At 58.3% G+C, this 22,499-nt stretch overlaps 2 protein-coding genes across 6 annotated transcripts in view; one reads left to right on the top strand and one right to left on the bottom strand.

Moving 5' to 3' along the window:
• Positions 1–2,436, top strand: part of PRMT7 (protein arginine methyltransferase 7) — a 49,694-nt gene extending 47,258 nt beyond the window's left edge. For all 5 annotated transcript variants that reach the window (XM_079908564.1, XM_079908565.1, XM_079908566.1 and 2 more), the window contains exons 16-18: positions 546–706; positions 1,633–1,729; positions 1,968–2,436. In XM_079908564.1, the coding sequence (XP_079764690.1) occupies positions 546–706; positions 1,633–1,729; positions 1,968–2,147 (438 nt within the window). In that variant the 3' untranslated portion in view covers positions 2,148–2,436. The remainder of the gene's footprint in view (positions 1–545; positions 707–1,632; positions 1,730–1,967) is intronic.
• A 3,370-nt stretch (positions 2,437–5,806) lies between these two features.
• On the bottom strand, positions 5,807–16,571 carry SMPD3 (sphingomyelin phosphodiesterase 3). Its single transcript, XM_079907757.1, has 7 exons — positions 15,040–16,571; positions 9,983–10,058; positions 9,711–9,866; positions 8,830–8,919; positions 8,509–8,572; positions 6,481–6,643; positions 5,807–6,262 (listed from the first exon to the last, which is right to left on the bottom strand). Exons 1-7 carry the CDS (start codon positions 16,348–16,350, stop codon positions 6,161–6,163), a joined length of 1,962 nt encoding a protein of 653 aa, XP_079763883.1. The 5' UTR covers positions 16,351–16,571; the 3' UTR covers positions 5,807–6,160.
• Between the last annotated feature and the right edge of the window lie 5,928 nt (positions 16,572–22,499).

Below are 22,499 nucleotides of genomic sequence, written 5' to 3'. Positions count from 1 at the left end.
GGAAGGCTACTCTTCGTTGCGGTGCGCGGGCTTCTCATTGCAGTGGCTTCTCTTGTTGTGGAGCATGCGCTCTAGGCATGCCGGTTTCAGTAGTTGTGGCTCGCGGGCTCAGTAGTTGTGGCTTGGTGGCTCTGGAGCGCAGGCTCAGTAGTTGTGGCACATGGGCTTAGTTGCTCTGCGGCATGTGGGGTCTTCCCGGACCAGGAATCGAACCCTGCATTGGCAGGCAGATTCTTAACCGCCGCACCACCAGGGAATTCCCAGTCATCCAGTTTTAAAAGGGAGATAATGAAGCTTAGAGTGACTTACTGAGGAAACGGCTTGTGAATGGTGGCAGGAACAGAAGCCAGCTGGTCTGGCTAGGCACCTGTGGTCTTTTGTGAGGACCCACTGCCCCACGTGACTATGGCAATTACCCTGAGGGACCAGGGCCATGGAGGTTAGGGGCCACTGGCATAGATAAACCCTGGAGCCGAGGACATGGCCTTGTTCCCTGGTCGCCCGGCTCTGTCTCTGCACACCCCTACCTCCTCTTCCCTTCTCAGCACGCCCTCGACTTCAGGGAGAGCAAGGAGGCCGAGCCCCACCCACTGTGGGAGTACCCATGCCGCAGCCGCTCCGAGCCCCAGCAGATCCTGACCTTTGATTTTCGGCAGCCGGTCCCCCTGCAGGCTGTCTGTGCTGAGGGTGCCATCGAGCTGAAGAGGTGAGCGTGGTCTCCAAGGTGGGGGCAGTGGGGGAAGTGGCAGGGTTGTTTTCTCATAGTTATTGCCCGAGTGGCTAAGCACTTACTTTGGCCACTTTCATGTGGGTGGGATGGCTGTCCTTGTCTCAGCCTTGCCCCTCCTGAAGTGGCCCTGAGTGTATAGTGGGTCCCCACAGCTTCTGGGTGGGGAGGGCGAGCCAGAGTGGGCTCTCTCAGATCCTCCCACATCTGAGGCTCCCTTTGAGCTAAGCAGCATGTTACACACAGCTGCAGAGAAATGTGAATTTGGTTGCTATGGTTACCCAGTGGATCATATTCCTGAACTCTCCTGGGAATTAAAGCAGGTTAGGAATTGGTAGGGGCTGTCGTTGTGATGCACGGTCAGGCCCATCCAGCTCCAGCCCTAGCTCCCTTCATGGGGAGGGGTGGCTTCTTCCCAGAGGAAAAACTTTCTTCTAACTGGGTGGAGGCCGTGAGCCCAGAACCCCTTTGGGCTCCTGTGACAAGGGGGAGGCAGGACAGTTGCCCATCTGTGCCCGCCATCCAGAGTATCTGGGAGAGCTCTTCTAGACTTTGATGCCTGGACTCCTCTCTGAGCCTTCTGAGCCAAACCTTTCTGTGACCTCAGGCCGAGGAGGCTGGTCCGGCAGCAAGCTGGCCCTGCCCCAGGGTTACTCTTGAGTATTTGGCCAGGCTGTGGGGAGTGAGTGGGAGCTTTGGGTTGTGGCTCTTCTTGCTCAGCATTTTACTGAGTTGCCTTAGTCAGTTGGAGTGTTAGGAGCCTCCTCACTGGGCAGGATGGAAGTGGAAGAGACGAGAGGTTTCTGAAAAGCAGAGGGGAGCCATGACCATGCTTAGCCAGTCTCTCGTGCAGCTGTTTGTTTTTGGTCCAATGTTCCCACCCCCCATCCCACCCTCACCCCCAGGCCTGGGAGGAGCCACGGAGCCGTCCTGTGGATGGAATACCACCTGACCCCGGACAGCACGGTCAGCACCGGCCTCCTGAAGCCTGCGGAGGACAAGGTAGTGCTGTGTGCGCGGGTCCCAGAGTGGGCCGGCCCTGAGAGCAGGTGCCGCCGTGCCACCTGCCTGCGCTCCAGGTGTTCCTGGCATGTTCAGCCAGATGATAACTCCTCAGTGGCCCCAGGTCACCCGGCCCTGAACAGCAGCTTCCCACCACGAGCTGCCTGGGCTGGAGGCTGGCCAGGAGGGTGCTGGGGTGTCAGAAGCCCTCACCGCCTTCTTGCTGCTTCCCCTGCAGGGGTACTGTTGCTGGAACCCCCACTGCAAGCAGGCTGTGTACTTCTTCAACACCACACTAGACCCCAGAGTGCCACCAGGTGGCCCCCAGACCATCACCTACACCGTGGAGTTCCACCCCCACACTGGAGATGTCACTGTGGATTTCATGCTCTCAGATGCCCTGGACCGTGGATGCTGACCCTCACTTGTTGAGAAATAAAGTGGCTGAGGGTGCCAGGCTCTGAATGGTGTGGCTTTCTGTGAAGGAAGGTGAAGGCGCCTCTCCTTTCAGGGCCCGGCTCGGCCTCTGGGCTTGGAGGAGACCTCTTCCCTTTTTGTGTTTTTGCTCTGTGGCTCCTTGCTCCAGATGTGGTGGGAAGCGGGGATGGCTTTGGAGCTGAGGAGGGGCCAAGGAGCCCACCCTGCAGTGGTTATGAAGTGCTCAGAAAGCTCCAAGGCTACAGCGTCCCTCCTACCCAACCAGGGAGCGGAGCCAGAGTTGACTGGGCTGGGCAGCTTGGGCTGCTCTTGGCTATGCAGTGCTGGGGTGGGCATGCTGCTCTCGTGGGAGCTGGCCTAGCCTGGCCTGCACTGGGGACATTTGAGTCCCACCTGCCTGCTTCAGCTAGGAGGGGCTTCTGGGGGCAGAGTCGCAGACTTATGGCTGGGCCCCAGGCCTTGAAGACCCTGGCAGGGCCAGGCCAAAGACCGAGTTCAGACCCTTTCACTTGCTAAGTAGTGGCACCAGTCCACATTTGTAAGGGTCTGGCCTCCATGTGCAGCACCAGCAGGTGACCAAGACCAGCACCTAGACACCAGGCTGCTTTTCAGAGGATAGGGAGGAGGCTGTCCCAAAGCAGTTACTCAGAAGCAGACCCAGGAAACCAGCCATCAGAAGGGAGCCAGGAGGTACGGCCCTTTCCCGTGTGCCCCTCTTTTAGCAGAAGGACCTCGTCCCCTAGAAGTCTGGGGCGGATGGGTATGAGTGCAGTCACCCCGACGTTGCCTTGCCAGAGAAGGTCAGAGAGCCCCAAGGAGGCCCTAGCCTTGTTTCTTCCCACACTCAAGGTGCCCTTCTGCTGTTTACTCCCAGTTCCAGAGGGAGTAAGAGAACCCAAGGGGCCTGATTTCCTGGTGGTTCAGGGCAGACTCAGGCTGTGCCCATCCTGTGGGGAGAGGCAGGAAAGGCAGGCCCCCCACAGTGGCCTCCCCACAGCCCCGCCTGGCCGCCTAGCCCCTTGGAGTCAGAGCAGGGCCCAGCCTAGCTTTTCACTTAAATGAGTGGAGAACACCAGCCTTGAGCCTCACAGTTTTATTTTTTCCTCATTATCCATCCTTTCAGCACCAGTAAAGGAAAAAAAAAACACCTCTCTTTTCAAAATATTTTATCAGGTGTAAAGATTGTTTTTCTTCTAGGGAAGAATCGTCTGGATATATATTTGATAATGTTCTTACCAAAACCTCAGGTGTGCTTACCATATAAAACCCCTAATGTCCCATGAGGATACAATACAGAAAAAAATACAGAAATTAAAAAAGTCTTTTTTTCTTTTTTAAAACAGTATTTCTAAATCTCAGCAAGTTAATACAATAGTTAAAAAGCATCAAGATTAATATCCATACTTAAAACTCAAGGTGGTCTGGACAAATGAAATGACCGTTTTCTTCCAAAGTTGACCCCTGCCTCCTGCCTTCTCTGGAGGAGGCTGGGCCCGGGGCAGGTGCAGGGCCTTGGGGATTTGGGTGACCCCTGGTCCGTCCTTCCCAGGCCTAGATGCCACAGAAACATCTGAGATATTTCTTTTCTTTCTTTTTTAAAAATCGAAATGGAAAAGTCTGGCTTGTACATAGACCCGGGGGTGCACAGGCTTGATGAAACTCGTGGCTGGGTGATGGCGGCCTCAGTGCTGAGGCCCTGCCAGAGGGCAGTGCGATGGGAGAGGGGAGCCAGGCCAGCTCTGCTCTGGACACTAGGCAGGCTGGGCAGAGGCGACCTTGTTAGGACAGGAAATGACTGAGGCACAGGGAGGTATGACTTGCCTAAGGCCGCCCTGTGAGTAGGGAGAGAAGCATGGCCCCCTGTGCCTTGGCTCCTCCCCAGCTGCCCTGGGAGGCAGGTGGCCCCTCTGAAGGATGAAAGCTGTGCTGGAGTCGCTCTGCTTCAGGAGCCCTGGCCCTGCTTCTGCTGCTGTCCTGGGCACACAGCTGACCCGCAGCCTAGGGGCCTCGGCTCAGGCCCAGACATCTAGGCATCACATCTGCCCCGTTGAGCTCCACCTGTGAGCAGATTCCTGGCTGCTCCTGGGATTGGAGACCTCTGATCCAGTGAAGCCTAGCCAGGGCCTCAAGAGCCACAGCCTTGGAGGAGGGGTGCAGCAGAGAGCCCAAGGAGGACTACACCCTAGACGGTGAGCAGCCCCTCCTGGCTTGACTTGGGGGGTGGGACTGGGGGCCTGGCCAGGGAAGTGCTCCAAGCAGTGAGGCCCTCAGCTCAGCTGCTGCCCCAGGCAGGGGCACTCAGACCAACCAGTGCCACTGTGAGTGTGGCTCTCAGGAGTGTCTTACTCCAGTGCAGGCCTGGCCTCTGGCCTTGGCCCCCTCTTGGTCCCTCTTGCAGCTCAGTGGGTGACAAGGCACAGCATCAGCTTATTGGCACCAGGAGGCTCCTGGCAGCATGGTCCTGGTGTGTCCCCAGCCTCGTTGGGCAGAACTGGCCTCGAGCCAGGCGGGCACATGGGTTGGGGCGCTGTGAAGAGGGGAGACCATTGGGAGTTGTCAGTAACAGCTCCCAGAGTTGAAGGGGCCTCGCACCTGGAAGCAGACAAAACCCTCCCTGCGTGACTCTGGGGGGCGTCCCCAGGTGAGTTTAAAAAGGCCAGTGGGCAGAGGCAGTGCTGCCGTGGGATGAGGAGCTGTGGGCTTCACCTGCAGGCTCTGCCATGCTGTGCGCGTGTGCCTGGGGCTGGCCCTGGTCACATGGTGGCAGAGTGGATGCCAGCCAGTATCACTCCCTGCCTGGGGCGAGCAGTGGCCATTGGCCTTGCCACCCCCGGCCTGCACGCTGGTGAGGGGACAGGCTGCTCTGTGCCTTGGCTTCCAGCCCCTTTGTCCAGGGCCCCCAGATCGGGTTGCTGTTGAGGATTGGCCTGGGAGGACAGAGCCGCAGCCCCACCCAGAGGCAGGTGGACGGTTCCTGAGCTCAGCCAGCACGTGGATGGGGACAGTCCCCAGGAAAAGATTGGTCCCAAACCAGAAGGGTGTCCGGAGGGTAGACAGGATCAGGCAGAAAGAGGATGTGTTGGTTTTGACAGAAGAGAAGCTACAAATCTATCATTTTCAAAACCAGAAGTTCCCCTCCCCCCTAATGCCGTGAGTTGCCCTTTTTCCTGTAAAAAAGTGATGCTCTTTCCTTGGATTCCCGTCTATGGCTCCATTGCCCAGATTGGAGTCTCCAAGGGAGGCTCCAGGCTCTGCTGTGCCTGTCTTAGGAAAAGCAGCATTCTCCCTCGTGGCTTGCAGACCCTTTAAAGTGAAGGGTTGTTTTTGTTCTTAACTTTTTTGATTTTCTTTAAAATGTAATCGCCCTTGAATGCAAGACCCTGGGGAAGAGCCCGGGCTCGCTGGTAACTGGACACAGCCCTCACGGTCCCTGCTCATGAGCTGTCCAGGCTGGAGGTGGCGAGCCGGCGGCCGTGTGTCCAGGAATGCTTCTTTGGCTGGTTCTGATTGTGTTTGGAGTTTGGCCTTGGGTGAGGCCCAAGTGAGGGGTCTGTGGCTACAGCGTGGCACATGGCATGCGGGCAGCGTGCATGCGAGGGTGCAGGCATGCGAGACAACATGGCAGCAGACAAAAATAATGAACCCTGGACGAAGCTTGAAAAGAGATACAAAGAGTACAGAAACCCGGTTCTCATACTAACCCACGGGTTACAAACTAGGTTGTGCTGTAGATTTGTAGAAAATAACAATTTGAAAGAATGGCACTGGTTGGGCAGCCAGGACTCCCAAGCCCGGCCTGACTCCTGTCCATGGCAAGTGCCCAGATGTGCTGGGCAGCGCTGGTTCCAGCTCACCCAGGACTGGCTGCAGCTCTCCCAGGCCCCTGCCCGCCTCCCCCAGCACGGGTGGTGCTCGCTGAAGGGACATGGCCAGGGAGGGACTGCGGCTCAGAGGGCTGGCGGAGGCCCTGCTGCTCGTGATGACTTGGCCCATTTATGCCTCCTCCTCCCCCGCAGATACCATCAGTCGCATGGCCACCGGGAGGTGGTCTGTCAGGCCCGACAGCTGGGTGATGAAACTGAATTCTTCTACCTCCTGGGCGGGGGGAGGAGAAACATCCCAGTTAGACCCAAAGGGCATCCTGTAAAGGAGAGGCCTGGCCCAGACCTTCCTGAAGGCAGAGGGGTGGGAGGATCCATGGGCCCCAAAGGCCTCCTGGATGGGCACGTCCCATTTCCAGAGGAGAGCTCAGTGCTGCCAAGGGGTGCAGGGCTAGGGTCCCCTATGCCCAGCCCAGCCCAGCCCAGACTCACGGCCTTCCAGTCTGGGCACAGCCCCTCCTCCCCGTGCAGCATGTAGTCAATGCGCCTGCCGTTGCCCTTCAGCAGCTCTTTGCGTCCCTTCTGGCCTCCCCCAGGGCTCTTGCTGCTGGGGAAGGCGAGGTACTCGCGACGACCTTCCTCGCTCTCCAGGACCCTGCTCACACAGAAGGCACAGGAAGGCAAGGTGAGCCCTGCCCCCGCTGCGGTCCAGGTCCTGAGTGTGGAGCCGCGTTCTGCCCGCAAGTCAGACCAAACCCCTGCATTTAAGATCTGTCTTCCCTGTGAGCCCCAAAAGGGACTGGGATGGACAGAGACCGCACCTGAGTCTTGAGTTCCTGACCGACCTGGGCCACTCCAGAATCTGCCTGGGAGCGTCCCGTGTCCACCGTGGGCTGGCAGCACTCTCTTTCCCTTTCTGAACTAGAACGTTGGCACCACCCAGAGCCTGTGACCAAGCTGGGGACAGAACTGCCCAGCCCCTCTCCAGGATGGTTTCTGCTCTGAGCTAAGAGTGTCCTGTTTTGGGGAACTTGATCTTTGCAGTGAGCCTCAGGGACCTTCCTCTTCTGGAAGTCCCCAGGCCTCCCATGACTCTTGTTTCAGGTCAGCAGGGGGCCAGGGGAGCCAGGAGACAACCAGACCCCATCCCAGGACTGGACTGCTGTGTCGGTCAGTCCCTGAGTGGTTTTGCCATCAAGCCTCTGAGCCTCCACTGTCCCTCCTAACACAAGAATGATGACTGTGGCCCCAGAACACTTTGGGGACCAGGTGTGTGAAGAAAGGAATAAGGTAGGATGCAGCTGTCGCCCCATTTCTCAGTGGAAGGAAACTGATAGGGATGCGTATGTGTTGGTCAAGGATCTACAGGGAGGGCAGGGCGCTCAGGTGGAATGTTACGCCCTGAGTCCGGGTCTTCTGACTCCTTGACTGCCATCTGCTTCCTGCCAGGTTTCCTCCAGAGCCTGAAAATCAGTGGTAAGGAGCCTTCAAGGAACACCCCATCTCAGAGGGCAGATGCAGGCCAATGTTGGGAGTGAGAGGTGCAGCCACTGAGAGACACTACACAGGCCTGCCTGCCCGGCTAACGCCTGGACAAATGGACAGGGCACCTGGACAGGCACAGCCAGCAAACATGGATTTCTGCAGGGTCTTTATCAGCCTTGAGATAAATAACACTAATGACATGCAGAACGTAGTCATATCTCAGAAATATAATCCATTACTGTCCTTTGCCTTTGATAATTAATTCCAGCATCAATGATCTAAGAGTTACTGATAGTCATTTTTAAATCATCATCTCATAAAAAGATAATTTTCTCGGCATAGGATGATGTTTCAAATTTAGTCTATAATTAATTGGCTCAAATTAGCTGCAAGGAGCCATTGCCGTGGCTCTGTGCAGTCTCAGGATGTGAATTATAAATTGGCTCTGCTGCTGGCCTCTCAACTGTGTCCTTTTTGGAAGTCTCGGGTTCAAGAATGCAGTTTGGCTGGGATGGAACGGTCTCTACTTTGAAAAGGACAGGCTTGTCTTATCTCTGTTCGTGTTTTTATTTGCCTAATGGGTGGCTACCAGCTGCCGGGCTCCTGCAGCAGATGCCATCCCCAGGGCTCTTCGGCAGGGGTGTCTGCAGCGCTTGGCCTCGCCCTCGGAGATTCTGGTCTTTTTTCCTGTGCCCAAGGCAGGCTGGGGCTCAGGGCAGGCCAAGCTCTGGTAGAGTGGACCCGGACTCTGGGTGCTGGTGTAGGAAACACCACCTCGAGGCCCCAGGCCTACTCGGAGGCTTCTTCTTGGTAAGGATACCCCTGGGGCATGAGGTCCACCACAGCCTCCGCCCACCCCCAGCTTGCCTCCCTGAGGCTCTCACAGGCGTCGTCCCATGGGGCTGTGTGCTCTTGTCTGCCCGCAGAGCCCATCTCTCCACACCTGTTTCTGGGTTGGTGCTCATCCCAGACCTGAGAGCTGCCTGGATCTGCCTACCCTGCCTGACCACAGCAGCATGGGTGCTGGGTGCTTACTTTTGCAGATTGTCAGGGGTGCACACTTCCTCGTCGTAGAGACCGTCCTTGTCCAATAGGGTACCTGGGGACAAGGGGGTGAGAGTGGTCACTGCGGGCAGGGCCCAGCCAGCCTCAAGGAGGGCTGCCTCCCTGGGGCAGTAGGGTTAGGCCAGGGCTTCTGTGGGCTGGGCAGCTGAGTGCCCCCCTTCTCCCCAGCAGTGAGGTCTTGGGGGCAGGTCTCTCCGGGAAGCCCATGGGGTATCAGGCCTCGGCAGTGCCCCTGCCCTGCCCCAGTCCCCCTCCCCTCCCCCCCAGAGCCCGTGCCCAGCCCCAGCTCACCGATTGCCCATGGCTTCTCCTCCCCAGGCCCCAGGCGGCAGGGGTCCTTGTAACGTGTAAACAGGGAGTGCTGCTGCTCCAGCTTGTCGTCTGTGCGGGGAGGGAGGGAGTGCTGAGGAGCTCCGGGTGTCTGGCCTGTCCTGGAGGGCCACCTGCCCCTGGTTCCAGTCTGACCAGAGTCACCAGGTCCCTGTCCCTCAGGTAACTGCCTCTGGGTGGGGTTTGTGTCCCCAGACAGATGGATCTGTGGTTCATCTGTCACTGGGTTTCTGTGTCCTTGAGAATGCCCCCTTTAACAGCCCTCAGAATTGTGCCTGGTGGGACTTTCCTGGTGGTCCAGTGGTTAAGACTCCACGCTCCCAATGCAGGGGGCCCGGGTTCAATCCCGGATCAGGGAACTAGATCCTGCATGCCACAACTAAAAGCGCCCGTGTGCCACAACTAAAAAAAAGATCCTGCACGCGGCAACAAAGATCCCGCGTGCCGCAACTAAGACCCGGCACAGCCAAATAAATAAATGTTTAAAAAAAAAAAGAATTGTGCCTGGTACAAAGTAAGAGCTTAATACAGACTTGGTGAGTATCATTAGCTAACCCCATTAGTCTGGGTTTCAGAGGCTCCCAGCCTTCCCTGCCAGAGGTTCATCTGTGGGGCATCTCTTTGTCTCCAGCAAGGTGGCCTCTGAGCTATTTAGGGAGATCAAGGCCTCTTATTCTAGGAATTCTCGGGGGCAGAGAAATCATAGTCTTGCTAAATGTCCCACCCCCATGCTCTGGAGGAGCAGGAAGTTACTTGAGCTGCCTGACCCCGGTCTTTCCAGCTGTGACTGGAACCCACGCCTCCCCGAGTGGCCGACCCTAATGGTGAGGAGCACGCCTCACCAGAGGAGCAGTTGTCAAAGTTAAAATCTCCGCAGACGACGTCAAACGCCACCAGCTCCTCGGGGTTGGCTGCGCTGGACGAGGAGGTAGATTTTCGGAAATCAGCCAGCCAGTCCTGAAGCATGTTCAGCTGCTCACACCGAATGTCACTGTCCTCTGTGCAGCAGAACCACAGAGAGATGATGCAGCTGCTGCCAGGCCCCAGCCAGGCCAATCCCAACACTCTGAGGGGACATTCCCCACCCGCTGAAGCTTGGGCCCCTGGACCCTACCTGGCAGGGCGTGCAGGTGTGTGCAGGAGATGTACCCGACAATTCTTTGGTCGTGAGGTGTATTTCCTACCTGCACCTGTAGGGGAGGAAGCAAGGTGTTGGTGATGAGGCCTATGAGTTATCACTTCTCTGAGCACAAGGGGACACTGGCGACTCCTGCCCCCAGCCAGGTCAAACTCTCAGAAGCCCAGCTCTGTCGACTCCTGGCTAGACTGGGGCCCTGGGAAGAACAGCACATGTCCTGCTTCTAGGAACTTCTGCTCCAGTGTGGGAGGCAGATGCATGAAGAAGTACCAGCCTGTGGCATGGTGAGTGCCACCGACAATTCAGGCACGGTTTTACAGGAGAGAGATGCAGAAATTGCTCCCCACACCCCTGCTGTCTCCTGGTGACCAGAAGGGCCACATGGATGACCCTGAAGTGCCAGCCCCTTGGTTCTTTGTCCACTCCTGCCTGGTGGCTCTTTCCTCCTCCCCTTGGTCACACCCTGGACCTGATCATGGCTTGGAGCCCATTCCTGTGAAGTCTGAATTAGGCTCCCCTCTGGGATGTGGTGCAGCCACAAAGCCCACCACCCTCGTCCACTGTGAGAAGCCTTGGACCTTGCCTTCGGCTCTGTCTTCCCAGTCTCTGCCTCTCCGGCTTCATGAGCAGTCATTTTAACTGCTTTTTGATTGTGGTCCCCTGTTAGTCCCCAGATCTGGGATGACAGCTGTGGCCGGTGTCTCCATGGCACCTATGTCATGGCTGGCCCCAGGCACCCCATGGCCTCCATCCTGAGCCCAGTCCTCCTTCCTCCACAGGGGCTTCTTCACGCTCTACTCTCCCCAACCTCGGTCCTTGCCTGCTGCTCACCTCCTTCACTGGAGACAGCGTACCTGGCAGGTGGAGTGGGGCCGAGGGCTCCTCCCTGACTCCCTGCCCAATTGCAGGTTACCCTGGCAGACTGTTTCCACGGGTTGGCATAATGAAAACGAGCAACTCAGTTGTACAGCACAGACAACTCGGCCCCCAGTGGTGAGCCTGGTGCAAGCCTGAGCCCTTGTCGGGCTGTGGTCGGGGAGGGGAGGGTTGGCAACCTAGCCTGCGGGTTCTCAGGCCCTCTGCTGGAGGCTGTGACAGGCGAGTCCCTCCTGGCGTGCTCCCCAGACCATTCTCGGGTGCCCTTCCCAGAGGCCTCTGGTTGAATCCACATCCTCTTCCTCTCTGGGCTTTCCTCCCATCTGAGCCTCAGCTGTCTTCCCCATATTTCACTAATCTATTCCAGACTGGGTTTCGTATGATGTTGAGACCCTGGACCTCGGGAAGTCTCCAGGGAGGGTGACTGTAGAGGCCAGTTCTTGGCTGAGGTGCATGCAGCAGCAGCGCGGGTGCCCCTGGCCTCTGCTGAGCATAGCTCTGCCCATCCTCCAGCTAACAGTGGCCTGGGCTCATCACGGGCCCTCTGCTCTGAGAGCCTCGGGAGGCTTCCATCCTTCTTTCTGCTGCTGAAGTCAGGTTGGTATTATTCTCCTCCATGAGGTCTTTCTCGTCATCGAACACCCTTAGCTTTCTACAGCTCTTCATCCCCTTTCCCAGCCTGGATAGATGCACATCTTTCCTTTTCCAGTGCCCAGGCAGATGAATGTCTGGTTACTTGATAATGGGCCTGGATTTGGGGCTGTTTGTAAGCTCATATGTTCACCATTCACTTCTTGCCCATATTCCAGGCCCAGACCTTTGCCCAATGGTACCCCCACCCCTGGAATCCCTTGGAAATTACACACCATTGGTTCCCCCATTGGTTGCAAAAACACAACACAGCTTTAAAACCACAGTGCCCCCAGAGGCCACACGATGGTGCTGTCTGCATCCTCAAGCCAGGAGTCTGTTCCCTCCTCTATAATAATATTCACGCTGTGAGCACCATGCCTAGCGCTTCACGGATGCGGCTTTACTAGAGCCTTACAACAACTATGAGGATTATACTAAAATTACAGCATCCGTGGCCGGGGTCATGAGGCTCTGGTGGCTGAGGCCGGTTCGAATCTGATGCTCAAATCTGACGTTCTTGGCTCATGCCCATTCCTCCCCCTGCTCTACACTGCTTTCTGAGCTCCTGGTGACTGAGCCACGCTTTTCAACAGCTGCCCATTTGAGGCTTTTAGTGCATAAGCCCCTCACTCGCTCAGCACTTCATGTCACCTGCCTGTGCTGAATCCTGGGTGGGGACGGAGACAAGTGCAGGGAGGCACCACTCGGCCCTGCTGCTGAGGAGAACCTGCCCGGAGGGAAGACACGCAGAACGAGGTATGTCAGCCCCCCGCCCTCTTCCTTCCATCAGTCCTGTGAGCTCCCCAAGATCCACTTTATTATGTGCTGGGACCTAACTGATTCCCGGAGCTTGAGTCCTCGGGAGCCACAGAGGCTCGTGTTTCTCTTGCAAAAAACAATCACTCTGAGAGGTTGTGCCTTTAGTCCTGGTGGACAAAGACTGTCAATAGAGCAGGGCCCAGAATCAGGCTCTGTCAACGCCTGAGGCAGAAGCCAGTCCATTCCCTCCCTCCTTTCTCCGGGCGTCTCGGTAGCGGGAAAGCACACTTTCCTCGAGGATGAGGAGCTCTGCAGAGTAAACGGGAAGGCAGGGCTGGACGGGGAGCCCCGGGTGAAGGGAGCAGCTCGGCTAGCACATTTCCAGCCCCTGGGCCCTTCTGGGGCTGGCCTGGCTCCTGAAACCTCGCTTATTTCACTCTTCCACGTAGAGAAAGAGGCACACTCTCGCCAACAGAGATGAGCTGGGTCTGCTGTGCCGGGCACAACAGCTCTGCTCTCGAGTTCTGTCTGACGGGAGAGGCGGGCAGCAAGACATCTGGGGCCAGGGCTGAGGAACCCCCGAGGGAAAGCTGGCTTGTGCTGGACGCCGCTGAGGAGAGCTCCACTGAGGTGGGGCAGCCAAGACAAGGGGCATCGGCACATGGAGGCCTCTCAGGGTGCTGCTGGAGCAGAGCCCAGGGAGGTTGGAGGGGCCCAGGTGAAGGCTGACTTCTCCCTGATGCAGCAGGAAGAGGATAAAAGGAGTCAGACTTGGGACATGAGGAGGACAGGTTAGAAATGGGAGACCAGCCCAAAACATCTGGGTGGATGCAGAGGAATGGTGGCCTGGGCAGTGATCTTGCAGCTGGAGATATGGGGTGGACCCAGAGGTATCTGGAAAGTGAAAGTGGGAGCCCGGGTAGATTGACTGGGCTCAGGGCAAGAGAGTCCTCAGCAAGTGCGGAAATGGAGGCTGTGGAGCCACTTCCCCGGGCAGGTGCCTGGGGCCGGCTGGCCATGGTGTAACAGCTTGGAAATGAAGAGGGCTGCCAAGTGGGGCCACCTGCTCTGGGGGCTGCCAACCCCCAGCTCAGGCTGAGAGCTGGACAGAATGCAGCAGACATGGTGCTGCCAGATCTGCCAAGGTGGGGAGAGAAGTTGCAAACTGAGTTTCATGTGAAATTGCTTGATTTTTAAATGTTGGCCAACACAAGAAATTTTTTAATGGTGTGGACCAAATTAAACACATCTGAAGACTAGTTTTAGATCCAGGAGGTAGAGGGCTCTTCAGCATTTAAAGGATGGGCAGGCGACAAGGAGCCTGGAAGGAACAGCCAGAGAGGTAGGAGGTGGGAGGGAAGCCCGTGTCGGAGGGGCTGTCCCAAGGAGACTTGTGACCCTGGTGGGCATGATAGTTGGGGTGCCAGGCTGAGGAAAGAGAGGAGGAGGGGGCATGTGGGCTGGGGGAAGGCTTGAAGGGGCCCTGGCCTTTGAGCGGTCTGTAGTAGAGCAGGCGGGAGGGAGAGGGTGCGTTCCCTCCCACCCACAAACTGACATGTCCCTTCCTTCCCCAGAAGGTCACTCCGGCTGCTGAGACAGAACACTGACAAATCATATGCCAAAATGGGGAGGTTGGTCTCCTGTAAGAGGAGTGCCTTCAATTTCAGCATCTCAGGAGAGCCAGGGACCACAGATCTGCGCCGGCTGAGCCACACAAGAGCCTGAGCGATGGGAGGGGAGTTCTGGGCGTTGGGGTGTGGCCCTGGCTCTGGCAGGCTCCATGTGGACCATCTGGCGGGCCCTCGCTCCTGGTAGGAGCTTGACTGACAGGTGGCACTTCCCTGGACAGGCTGAGCACAGTCAGAGCTGAGGCCTGGGCATGAGTGCCTCACCACGCTGGGCCTCCACAGCAGCCGCACCAGCCCCCTCCGTTCACGGAACCCCTTCTGGGAGAACTGAGAAGTCTTGAGGGGAATACAGAGAAGATCCGCACCCGAAGCAGCTGCCGCCTCTGGGGGCGGAAAGCCCCGTTCTGTAGCAGCTGGCCAAACGGTGCTTCGGAAAACTCTGGAAGCACCAAGAGCAGCTTTTGGATGGGGAGCAGAAAGTCAACACGCTGAGCGTGTCAGGCTCAGAAGAAGATAAATGCGTAATGACCAAATTACCATGGTCTAAAAGCTCTCCCAATTGCATCCAAATTAGCAGAAATAATTATGATTCACTTTAATTAGTGACTGTGGAAGTGAAGCCTCGGGCTGGTGGGCAGAGGGCCTGGTGTGGCAGCTGCGTGACAGCCAGGAGGAAGAGGGCATGCTGGCCAGTGAGCCTGGTGGCCTGAGGCAGCGGGTGTGGTAACGCCCAGGGCCTGAGAGGCCTGCCTGCAAGCCTACCGCCATTTGTCTGCAATGATTCAGAGAAGGGGCTCCCTGCCTCCACCGCCTACCACCTTCACCACCGGCACCGTGGGAACCTCCCAGGCCTCGCCGCTCCCGTGCCGCTCCCCACCTTGTGAGTAGGCTCTGCGTTGCCCCCGCTTTACAGATGGGGGAATGGTGGCTCAGAGATCTGAGGAACTTGCCTGAGATCACCCAGCCTGGAGCCTCGGCTCCTGTCCCTGCATTATTTCCCTTGTCCCTGAGCTGGGGGCCCCCCGGTTCCACTCCATGAAAGGTCTTGTCTGCCCCATGCCCTCCAAGAGAGCGGGGACCCTGGCTGCAGCCTGCCTCCCCCCATGGCTCTGGGCCCTGCTGGCTGAGGCCTCCTACCTTGAGATACAGAGCTCCCTTCGAGGCCAGGCTGTCGGAGGACCGCCCGTTGGGGTAACAGTGATAGGCCACGTCCATGATGGGGTAGCGGCTGGCAAAGAAGAGGCCGCTGTTGAGACACTTGAAGCTGCAGCAGCCATGGCAGCCGTAGACTCCGACATCATAGAGGATGTACTCGAAGTAGCCGTGCAGCTGGTCTTTCAACTTGGCGGCCGCCCGCTTGTCAAACACCTCCTGCAGGCATAGGAAGTCCAGGTTGGCAGGAAAGAAGGCTGAGACCTCGTGGTCAAAGGCCTCGTCCGGGTGGCGCCTCCTGCGCACGGCTGCCTTCTTCGCCACCGAGGACTTGTACGGGAGCTTGCTGTTGGCGCCCGGCTCCCCACTGCCGCCGTCAGCCCCGGCCCGCGCCTTCACCAGTGACTCCCTGGAGGCTGAGGGGCTGCCCAGGCTCCCCGAGTCCCCATCCCGCTGACTCTGGTTGGGCGTCTGGCCCTGTGGGCCCCCACCAGCCCCGTTCCTGGCCTGGCCCCCAGAAGGGGGGTCGACGGCTTCAGGGGGCCGGCCCCCCTCGTCGCCACTGATGCGCACGATGCAGGCGTCCTCAAGGCTGCCACCTTCAGCTGGGTCCCCGGAGGCCAGGCCATTGGCAGCCTCGTCGCTAGGGTGACGCCCACCGTATTCCACAGAGGCCGTCCTCTTAATGCTCCCAGGGACGGCCCGGGCCACGCCATCACTGCCCTGCGGTGACACCAGGCTGCTGAAGCTGGCCGCGCTGATGGAGGTGTTGGTGGGTGAGTCGATGTAGATTTTGATCTGGGGCCTACTGGCCCCATTGCGGATTCTCTGGCCGATTTCTTTGGCCCGGGCTTGGGTGTTGAAAACGTTGTTGAGCCTAGCCAGCGAGTCTGGGAGGAGGCAGAGGTTGGCAGTGGCGAAGCAGAAGCTTTTGCCAGGACCTGTACCCTTCCATTCACTGTGCAGGGCCGCCCCGCTGGCTGGGCCCTTGTCCTCCAGCCGGGAGTAGACGTAGGGCCGGCGGGCCGACTGCAGGGTGGACCAGAGGAGGAACCCAAGGAGCGCAAAGGGCAGCGAGGCGACCAGGAGGGCCAGGTAGACGGGCGTGAAGAGCACGGTGCAGAGCAGCTGGAGGTAGCACGGGTCATCCGCCCGCTGGCGCTTCTCGTAGGTGGTGGGTATGAAGGAGGCCAGGAGCCGGTCCGCCAGCCAGTAGCATGGGAAGATGAGGGCCCAGGACACGGCGTGCAGGGCGGACAGACAGCTGTTGGGAAAGGGGGTCGTGTACAAAACCATTGCAGCTCAGTGGGCGCCGCAGCCGGCCCTACTACATGATGTCCCTGGCGGTGCAGGCACTTTCCTGGGCGGGGCGGGCGAGTGGGGGGCGGCCGGAGGAGGGTCACGTGCTGGTGAGACACGACTGTGGATGGTCAGCGGCACATGTCGGCCAGCCAGTCATGGTTCCCCTCAGTGGGCCATGCTGGGCCACCAAAGGCTGCTGGAGAACCTGCAAGACAGAAAGTGAGGGGTCTTTTATTCATCTTTAGGGGGCCAGGTCGGATGCTGGGGTCATTGCCCTGCTCACCCCACTCCTGCCTCCTCTGACATGAGCAGGACTGTTCTGAGGACCAGGCCGGAGCTGGCAGGCTCACGTGGGGCGTTTGGGACCAGGAGCGGGCCTGGCATGCTGCATTTGCCTGGGTGTTTGGCTCTCTTCAAGGAAACTGCCTGGTGACCTGACTGCCTCTAGCTGAGCTGACCCTTTTTTTTTTTTGGCTGCACTGTGTGGCTTGTGGGATCTTAGTTCCCTGACCAGGGATCGAACCTGGGCCCCTGGCATTGGACGCTCAGAGTCCTAACCACTGGACCACCAGAGAATTCCCTAGCTGACCATTTTGACTTTGTAAGCTAATTGCTTGGAAACTGGCCCAGGATTTGAGGAGCACAGTTTGTGGGCATGTAGGGCATGGCGGGTCCTAGAGGATGCCTGGGCCTGACACTGGCCTGGAGCAGCCTGAAGCCCGTCAGGAGCCAGGGGTGTGTTTAGAACAGGCGAGGGGTAAGCCTGAGAGGAGCCGCAGACACAGCCTCCTGTCACTGAATGCCAAAAAGGGGCCAGGGGGTCCTGGGGTAGAGGGCAGCGTGGCTGGCGGGGCCCCGGAGGGGAGAGTCCCTCCACAACCAGGCTCTCACTGTGCCCCAGCCTGCAGCATCAGACTGTCTCTGCCATCCCACTCCTGCTGAGCCCCAGCAGAAAGTGCCTGACGAGGACCCAGGCACTGTGTGGGCCTTCTGAAGTTCTAGAATGATCAGAGTTACCCAGTTACAGGGGACCCTGATGGTCCCTGTGACCTTTGAAGAAGCTCCCTGGAGCTTTGAGGGTCTGGCCCAAGCTTCTCCCCTAAGCCCCCCCGCCACACAGCCCCAGGGCCCAGCTGAGGCTCACAGCTGCCAGAATGAGTCCACTCCGGGTCCCCACCCTAGCCCGTGCGGGAGCTGCCATGGGTCTCAGAGCAGGCCCAGGGCCCCCGCCGGGAGAGGCCGCAGGTGCATTCATTGTACTGAACGTAGAATCAATAAAGACAAGGGTCTGGACTACTTACCCAGCCTCCAGGGACCAAGGGTGATCATTCTGTGGTGCAGCTGGTATAAACATAACGCAGAGTTTTTATGACCAGATCAGCTGGGGGACTCATTTCCTGTTGATGTCTCACGGGCCCAGCCCTGCTTCTGCCATGGCACCTTGGGGGTCTGTGTCCACAGGGCCATCTGTCCTGGCTCCACACCCTCTCTTCCTCCTGCCTTCCTGGTCACCTCAGCCGGGACCTGGGTACCATCTGGATTCTGCCTTCCCTCAGTCCTCACATCCTATCAGTCCCTCCGGTCCACCCAAGCCCCCGTGGAGCCCCTGTGCTGGTCCAGGACTGCATCACATGTCACCCACTTTCCCGGCCTCTTCCCCATCAGGCCATCCTCCACACGATGGCTGGAGAGACTCTGTCTAATCTGATCACATCACAGACGCCTCAGCCCCACTGAGGCCTTGCTCAGCACTTATTGGGCGTTGCGTCTCCCCAGCCAGGCCCACCCATGTCTGCAGCCCCAGCCCTCTTTGTGTTCACCTCCCAGTCTCCGGATGTGGTTTCCTGTCCACGCCTTGCTATTTTCTCTGCCCCTCGTCTAGCTCACCCTTCTTCTTCTAAGACTCAGCTTAGAAATCACCTCCTCAGACAAGCCCTTTTGTCCCCCTTGCCAGGTGGCTTAGGTTCCTTCTCTGGGGGCTCCCGTCCCCCTTGGGCATGGCCTGATCTCTGCAATTCTAGATCATAAACGCTCATGGGGTGAGGCTACCTCCCTGCAGAACTGGGGGCTTCTTGGAAGAAGGAGCTGCACTGAGGGCGCCGGGGTTCCCCGGGCTGCACCAGCAGCGGGATCTCAGGAAATGGGTGAGTGAACCTTGGTCGATCTGCCTCACGGTGTAAGGAGGGGGAGTTTCAGTCACCCAGTCGCACTACTGCGGCCACCATCTGATGTCGGGGTGTGGTGCTCAACCTGGAACAGAGCTTAATGTCGGAAGATGAACTTAAGCCGGTGGCTGTGTCTGGTTCTGAAGAATGTGTTTCACAAAGATTTTACTTTCTTCAGAGGAAATCACTTTGAAGCAAACACAGGAAGGTTACGTTTCGAAGCAGGTGTGTCTACTCAGACCACAGCCATCTGACCAGGAGCCCCTCACTCAGGTATGAGCAACAAGGCTCACTGGTGGTGAGGCCAGAGAGCCGGCCCCAGTATCTTCCCTGCCACATGCTGTCCTGGAGCCTCAGACTCAGCCAGTGGCCTTCACCACCTCCCCCATACCCAGCCCGAATCCTGGCCTCTGAGGGCCAGACCCCGGGTCGGGGATGTCCTAACCCTGATGGCTTTGGTCCTGTGATGGGCTCTTTCAAGGGCCCTGTGAACTCAGGCCGGACTGGTGGGCTCGGGCCCCAAGACCAATTTCATAATGACAGTGGCTGAAATTGGAGGACTTGCTGCAAGTGTGCTGACCCTCTGTGCCATGATCTCCTCTAACCCCACAGCAGAGCTGTGTCACCTCTGTGGCTCAGGGCTCGCAGCTCAGGCTTGGAGGGGCTGGTGGCTACCCAGGGAGGCCACACCTGCCATCTGACATACTCACTTGTTCTTTCTTTAAATCCCAGCAGTTTCATTTGAGTTTAACCTGGAGTTGGGGTGACAGCCCCCTCGCACTCCCACGTAGCCTGATGGGTTTGCCTTCCCCTCTCCCACGGCATACCGAGTGTACACCTACAGGAGCCAGCTGGCTCCAGGCTGGCTGCAGCGAGAGCTGCAAGAGAGGACGCAGCCGCCTGAACCATCTGGGCCCCCAGGAAGAGCCTGCAGGTCCTGTCCCTGTGGGGTGGGGTGTCTGGAGCTGCCCCAGCTGCCAGGAGCACCTGCGGTTGGTACCAAGGTGTTCGGGGTTGGGGTCCAGGCCAGAATGGGGAGCCCTGGATGTCGCCCCAGTGTCAAAGAACAGACCCCCTCCCACGTCTCCCTCCCCTTTCCTCTTCTCTGTAGTCTGAGGTCATCAGCCCAGCCCCTGAGCTGCCCTGCCCCACCCGGCACCGTTCCCCTGTGCTCAGTCTCAGGCCACAGGCCCCAGACCCGCAGTCTGCACCGCGGTCCAGAGGAGCTTCCGAAACAATCCGATTAGACTCTTTCTGCCTTTGGTGGTCTCATTGTTTCGGGGGACGAAGTCCAGTCTCCCAGTCTCTGTCTAGGGTCCTCTGTGTTCCTGCCCTCACTGGCCTCTTTCCCCACCCAGCCTCCACCTGGGCGGCTCCACCACCTCTGATGCCCACTGCTGTCTGACCTCCAGGCCCCTGCCGGGCTCTCTGCCTGAGACTCCTTTCCTGCCTTGTCTCCTATCAGCTCCTCCTTAACTCTTCAGGGCCCAGCTGATATGCCGCCTCCTGGCAGGGTGGGATGGGGGGGCAGGAGGGGTCTTCTTTGACCCACCCAGGGCTGCCTGTGACCCCCAAACCCTCTCCATGCTGTGCTGTCATCCTGGCAGGAACTGGAGTGGTTTAACATCTGGATCCCACAAACGGAACTCCATCAGGACTGTCTGGCTGAGCTCAGGGCGGGCCTGAGGAAGGGATGGGCCCTGCTGTGTCCAGGCTGAGAGGCTGGGAAGGTGGAGCGGGTGGGGCTGTCTGCCCTACAAGGAGCACTGTCACACTGTGTTAGGAGTCAGGTGTGGCCGAGCCCTGGCTGTGATGACAGCTCTGGAGAAAGGATTTGGGAGGAAAGGAGAGGGTCTGTTCTGTTCACGCCTTGCTGCCCTCCAAGCAGAACTGGCCTGTGTTCCGTGGGGTGGCCATAGCTCCGTTATGGGTCAGAGGTAAATGCAGCCTCACTTCATAAAAGGCTTCCTGAGATAAATTCTTAAACCTTCGGTTGTGTGTGGCTCATCCCCAACACTGGCTGATCAGGGTTAGGATCTGCTGGGACAGGGCTATTGGTTGGTGGTGAGTGTCCCTCTTCAGCTGCCCTGGGTCCTCCTCACTTCTGCTGTGGCCCCAGAAACCCTTTTCGGCAAGTTCCCTCCCCAGCCCTGACTGCAGTGGTAGGTGTGACTTTTCTGCCTTCCCTGGGCTGGTCGTAGGAATGTTTTTTGTCCCCATTCAGGCATCGATGGATTTGAGGGGGCTGGCAGCCCAGAGGGCCGATGGGCAGCGGTGGCCATCACAGCGGTTCTCCGAGATGTGGTAGATCCGAGCACCTCAGTCCTTCCTGCCTGCCATCCTGGCCCTTCACGACTCTCCTACGTCCCCTGTCCAGAACCCCTCCACCCGCCTCTCCTTCCACGGTGCCCTGGACATAAGGAGCCTCAGGTGCTGCCCACATGCCCTGCTGCCACGTGCAGTCCCTGCATCCACGCACAGAAGCTGCTGACACAGTTGACACAAAAGGGATTGCTACCAATGGAGCTGGTTTCTAAAGCTCTGTGGGTAATTATTTTGTCTCAGTGAAATGAAAGGAGGGTAAACAAACAACAATACATTAATTAGTCTGATCTACACTTTCTCCACGAAAGAGGAGAGCAAAGTTAAACATTGGAGGCTGGCAGATTTTCAGAGAACCCGAGAGTCCTCGGAGGGCTGGCAGGGCAGGATGTGGTGCACAGGCACCCAGCCTGCGCCCCCAGTCCCAGCCCTTTCTCTCGCCTGGCCTGGCCCGGGTTCTGTCTCCCAGGGAGGAACACCTGCCTCTCCTCCCCGCCGCAGTTCTCTGCTTCCGTGTCCTGGGGTTGGCACCTTTGCCAAGCAAAGTCCACCATGGGCATTTCTGGTGGGGCTGACAGGTCTCTCAAAGGCCCTGTGTGCTGAGCGGTTGCCAGTCACCCCTGCAGGCAGGATTGCTCTCTCAGGTTCCTATTTTAAAGCCGACCATCACCCTCGGGCTTATCCCTATTGTGAATCCTGGTGTGTGGCTTCTAGGGTTGCTTGGGATGACCTCTGCCCCAATACCATCGTTTCCAGAACTGGCCTGGAGTCCCAGACACCCTCAGGTCCTGGGCTCAGGAGTGGGGGTCTACAGAGTGCCCAAGAGAGGGCTCCCAGGACGCAAACACTCTGTTCTAGAAGCAGAGACCACAGCCTCACTCCCTCACCCCCGGCTGCATTGCTCAATGCTCAGCATGGGCTCAAAGGTCAGGCTGACCTGAGTGAAACCCTGGCACTGGAGTCAGGCTCACTGAGCCTCTGTCTCATCACGGGAGTAACAGTACCTGCCTCCCAGGACTATCACGAGGATTAAAGGGGGCCAGGCCACTAACATGGCTGGCCCTGTTTCCTTCCCTACCTCCCCCTCTCCTTGGAGGGCCTCCCTGACCACCCCTCCCCTGAGGCTGGCCCTGTGTGCCCTGTTTGTTCTCCCCGACCTGTAAACTCAGTGAAGTTTGCAGACAGGACCAGCTGGTTCTGTGTGCTGTTCTGGGATAGCCTGAGCCTGCCCGCTGTATTTCTAGGCCCCGGACTGAACTGCAGAGCCCTCAGATTCTCAGAGATGCCTCCACACCTTAGGTCGGAGCCGCTGGCCTTCACTAACTTGTTCCTCCCCCTGCGGCGAGGACTGGACTGGGTCTGATTGTGACAAGGAGACCGGGCTGTGGAGCCAGGATGGACAGAGGAGCAGAGAGCTCCACAGTTTGAAGATGGGAGAGGAAGAGGCGGCTGGTCAGGTCCTGGACAGCACCTGGGAGGTCACAGGCCCAGCCACTCCCAGACAGGCAATGCCTGGGCCATTGAGAGCAAGCAGCTCATACCGCAGTTGCTTCTGCAGGTTACTGATGATCTGTGGTGACCCGTCAACACGGAGACCCCTGTTTGCTAACCTGTGACCTGCGGCCACCACAGCATGAGAAGTGGGGACTCGGACTG

This window comes from Stenella coeruleoalba (genome assembly GCF_951394435.1).
Source record: "Stenella coeruleoalba genome assembly, chromosome: 20".
NCBI lineage: Eukaryota > Metazoa > Chordata > Mammalia > Artiodactyla > Delphinidae > Stenella > Stenella coeruleoalba.
Note: the sequence above shows the minus strand (reverse complement) of the source record. Positions and strands in the feature narration are given on the sequence as shown.

Excerpts from the sequence above, each read along its gene's own strand:
- SMPD3 (XM_079907757.1), bottom strand. The coding sequence starts at position 16,350 with ATGGTTTTGTACACGACCCCCTTTCCCAACAGCTGTCTGTCCGCCCTG. Across the intron at positions 8,573-8,829 it reads GGAGAAGCCATGGGCAATCG|GTACCCTATTGGACAAGGAC; the intron begins GTGAGCTGGGGC and ends CCTTGTCCCCAG. Across the intron at positions 6,644-8,508 it reads ACCCCTGACAATCTGCAAAA|GGTCCTGGAGAGCGAGGAAG; the intron begins GTAAGCACCCAG and ends CTGTGTGAGCAG.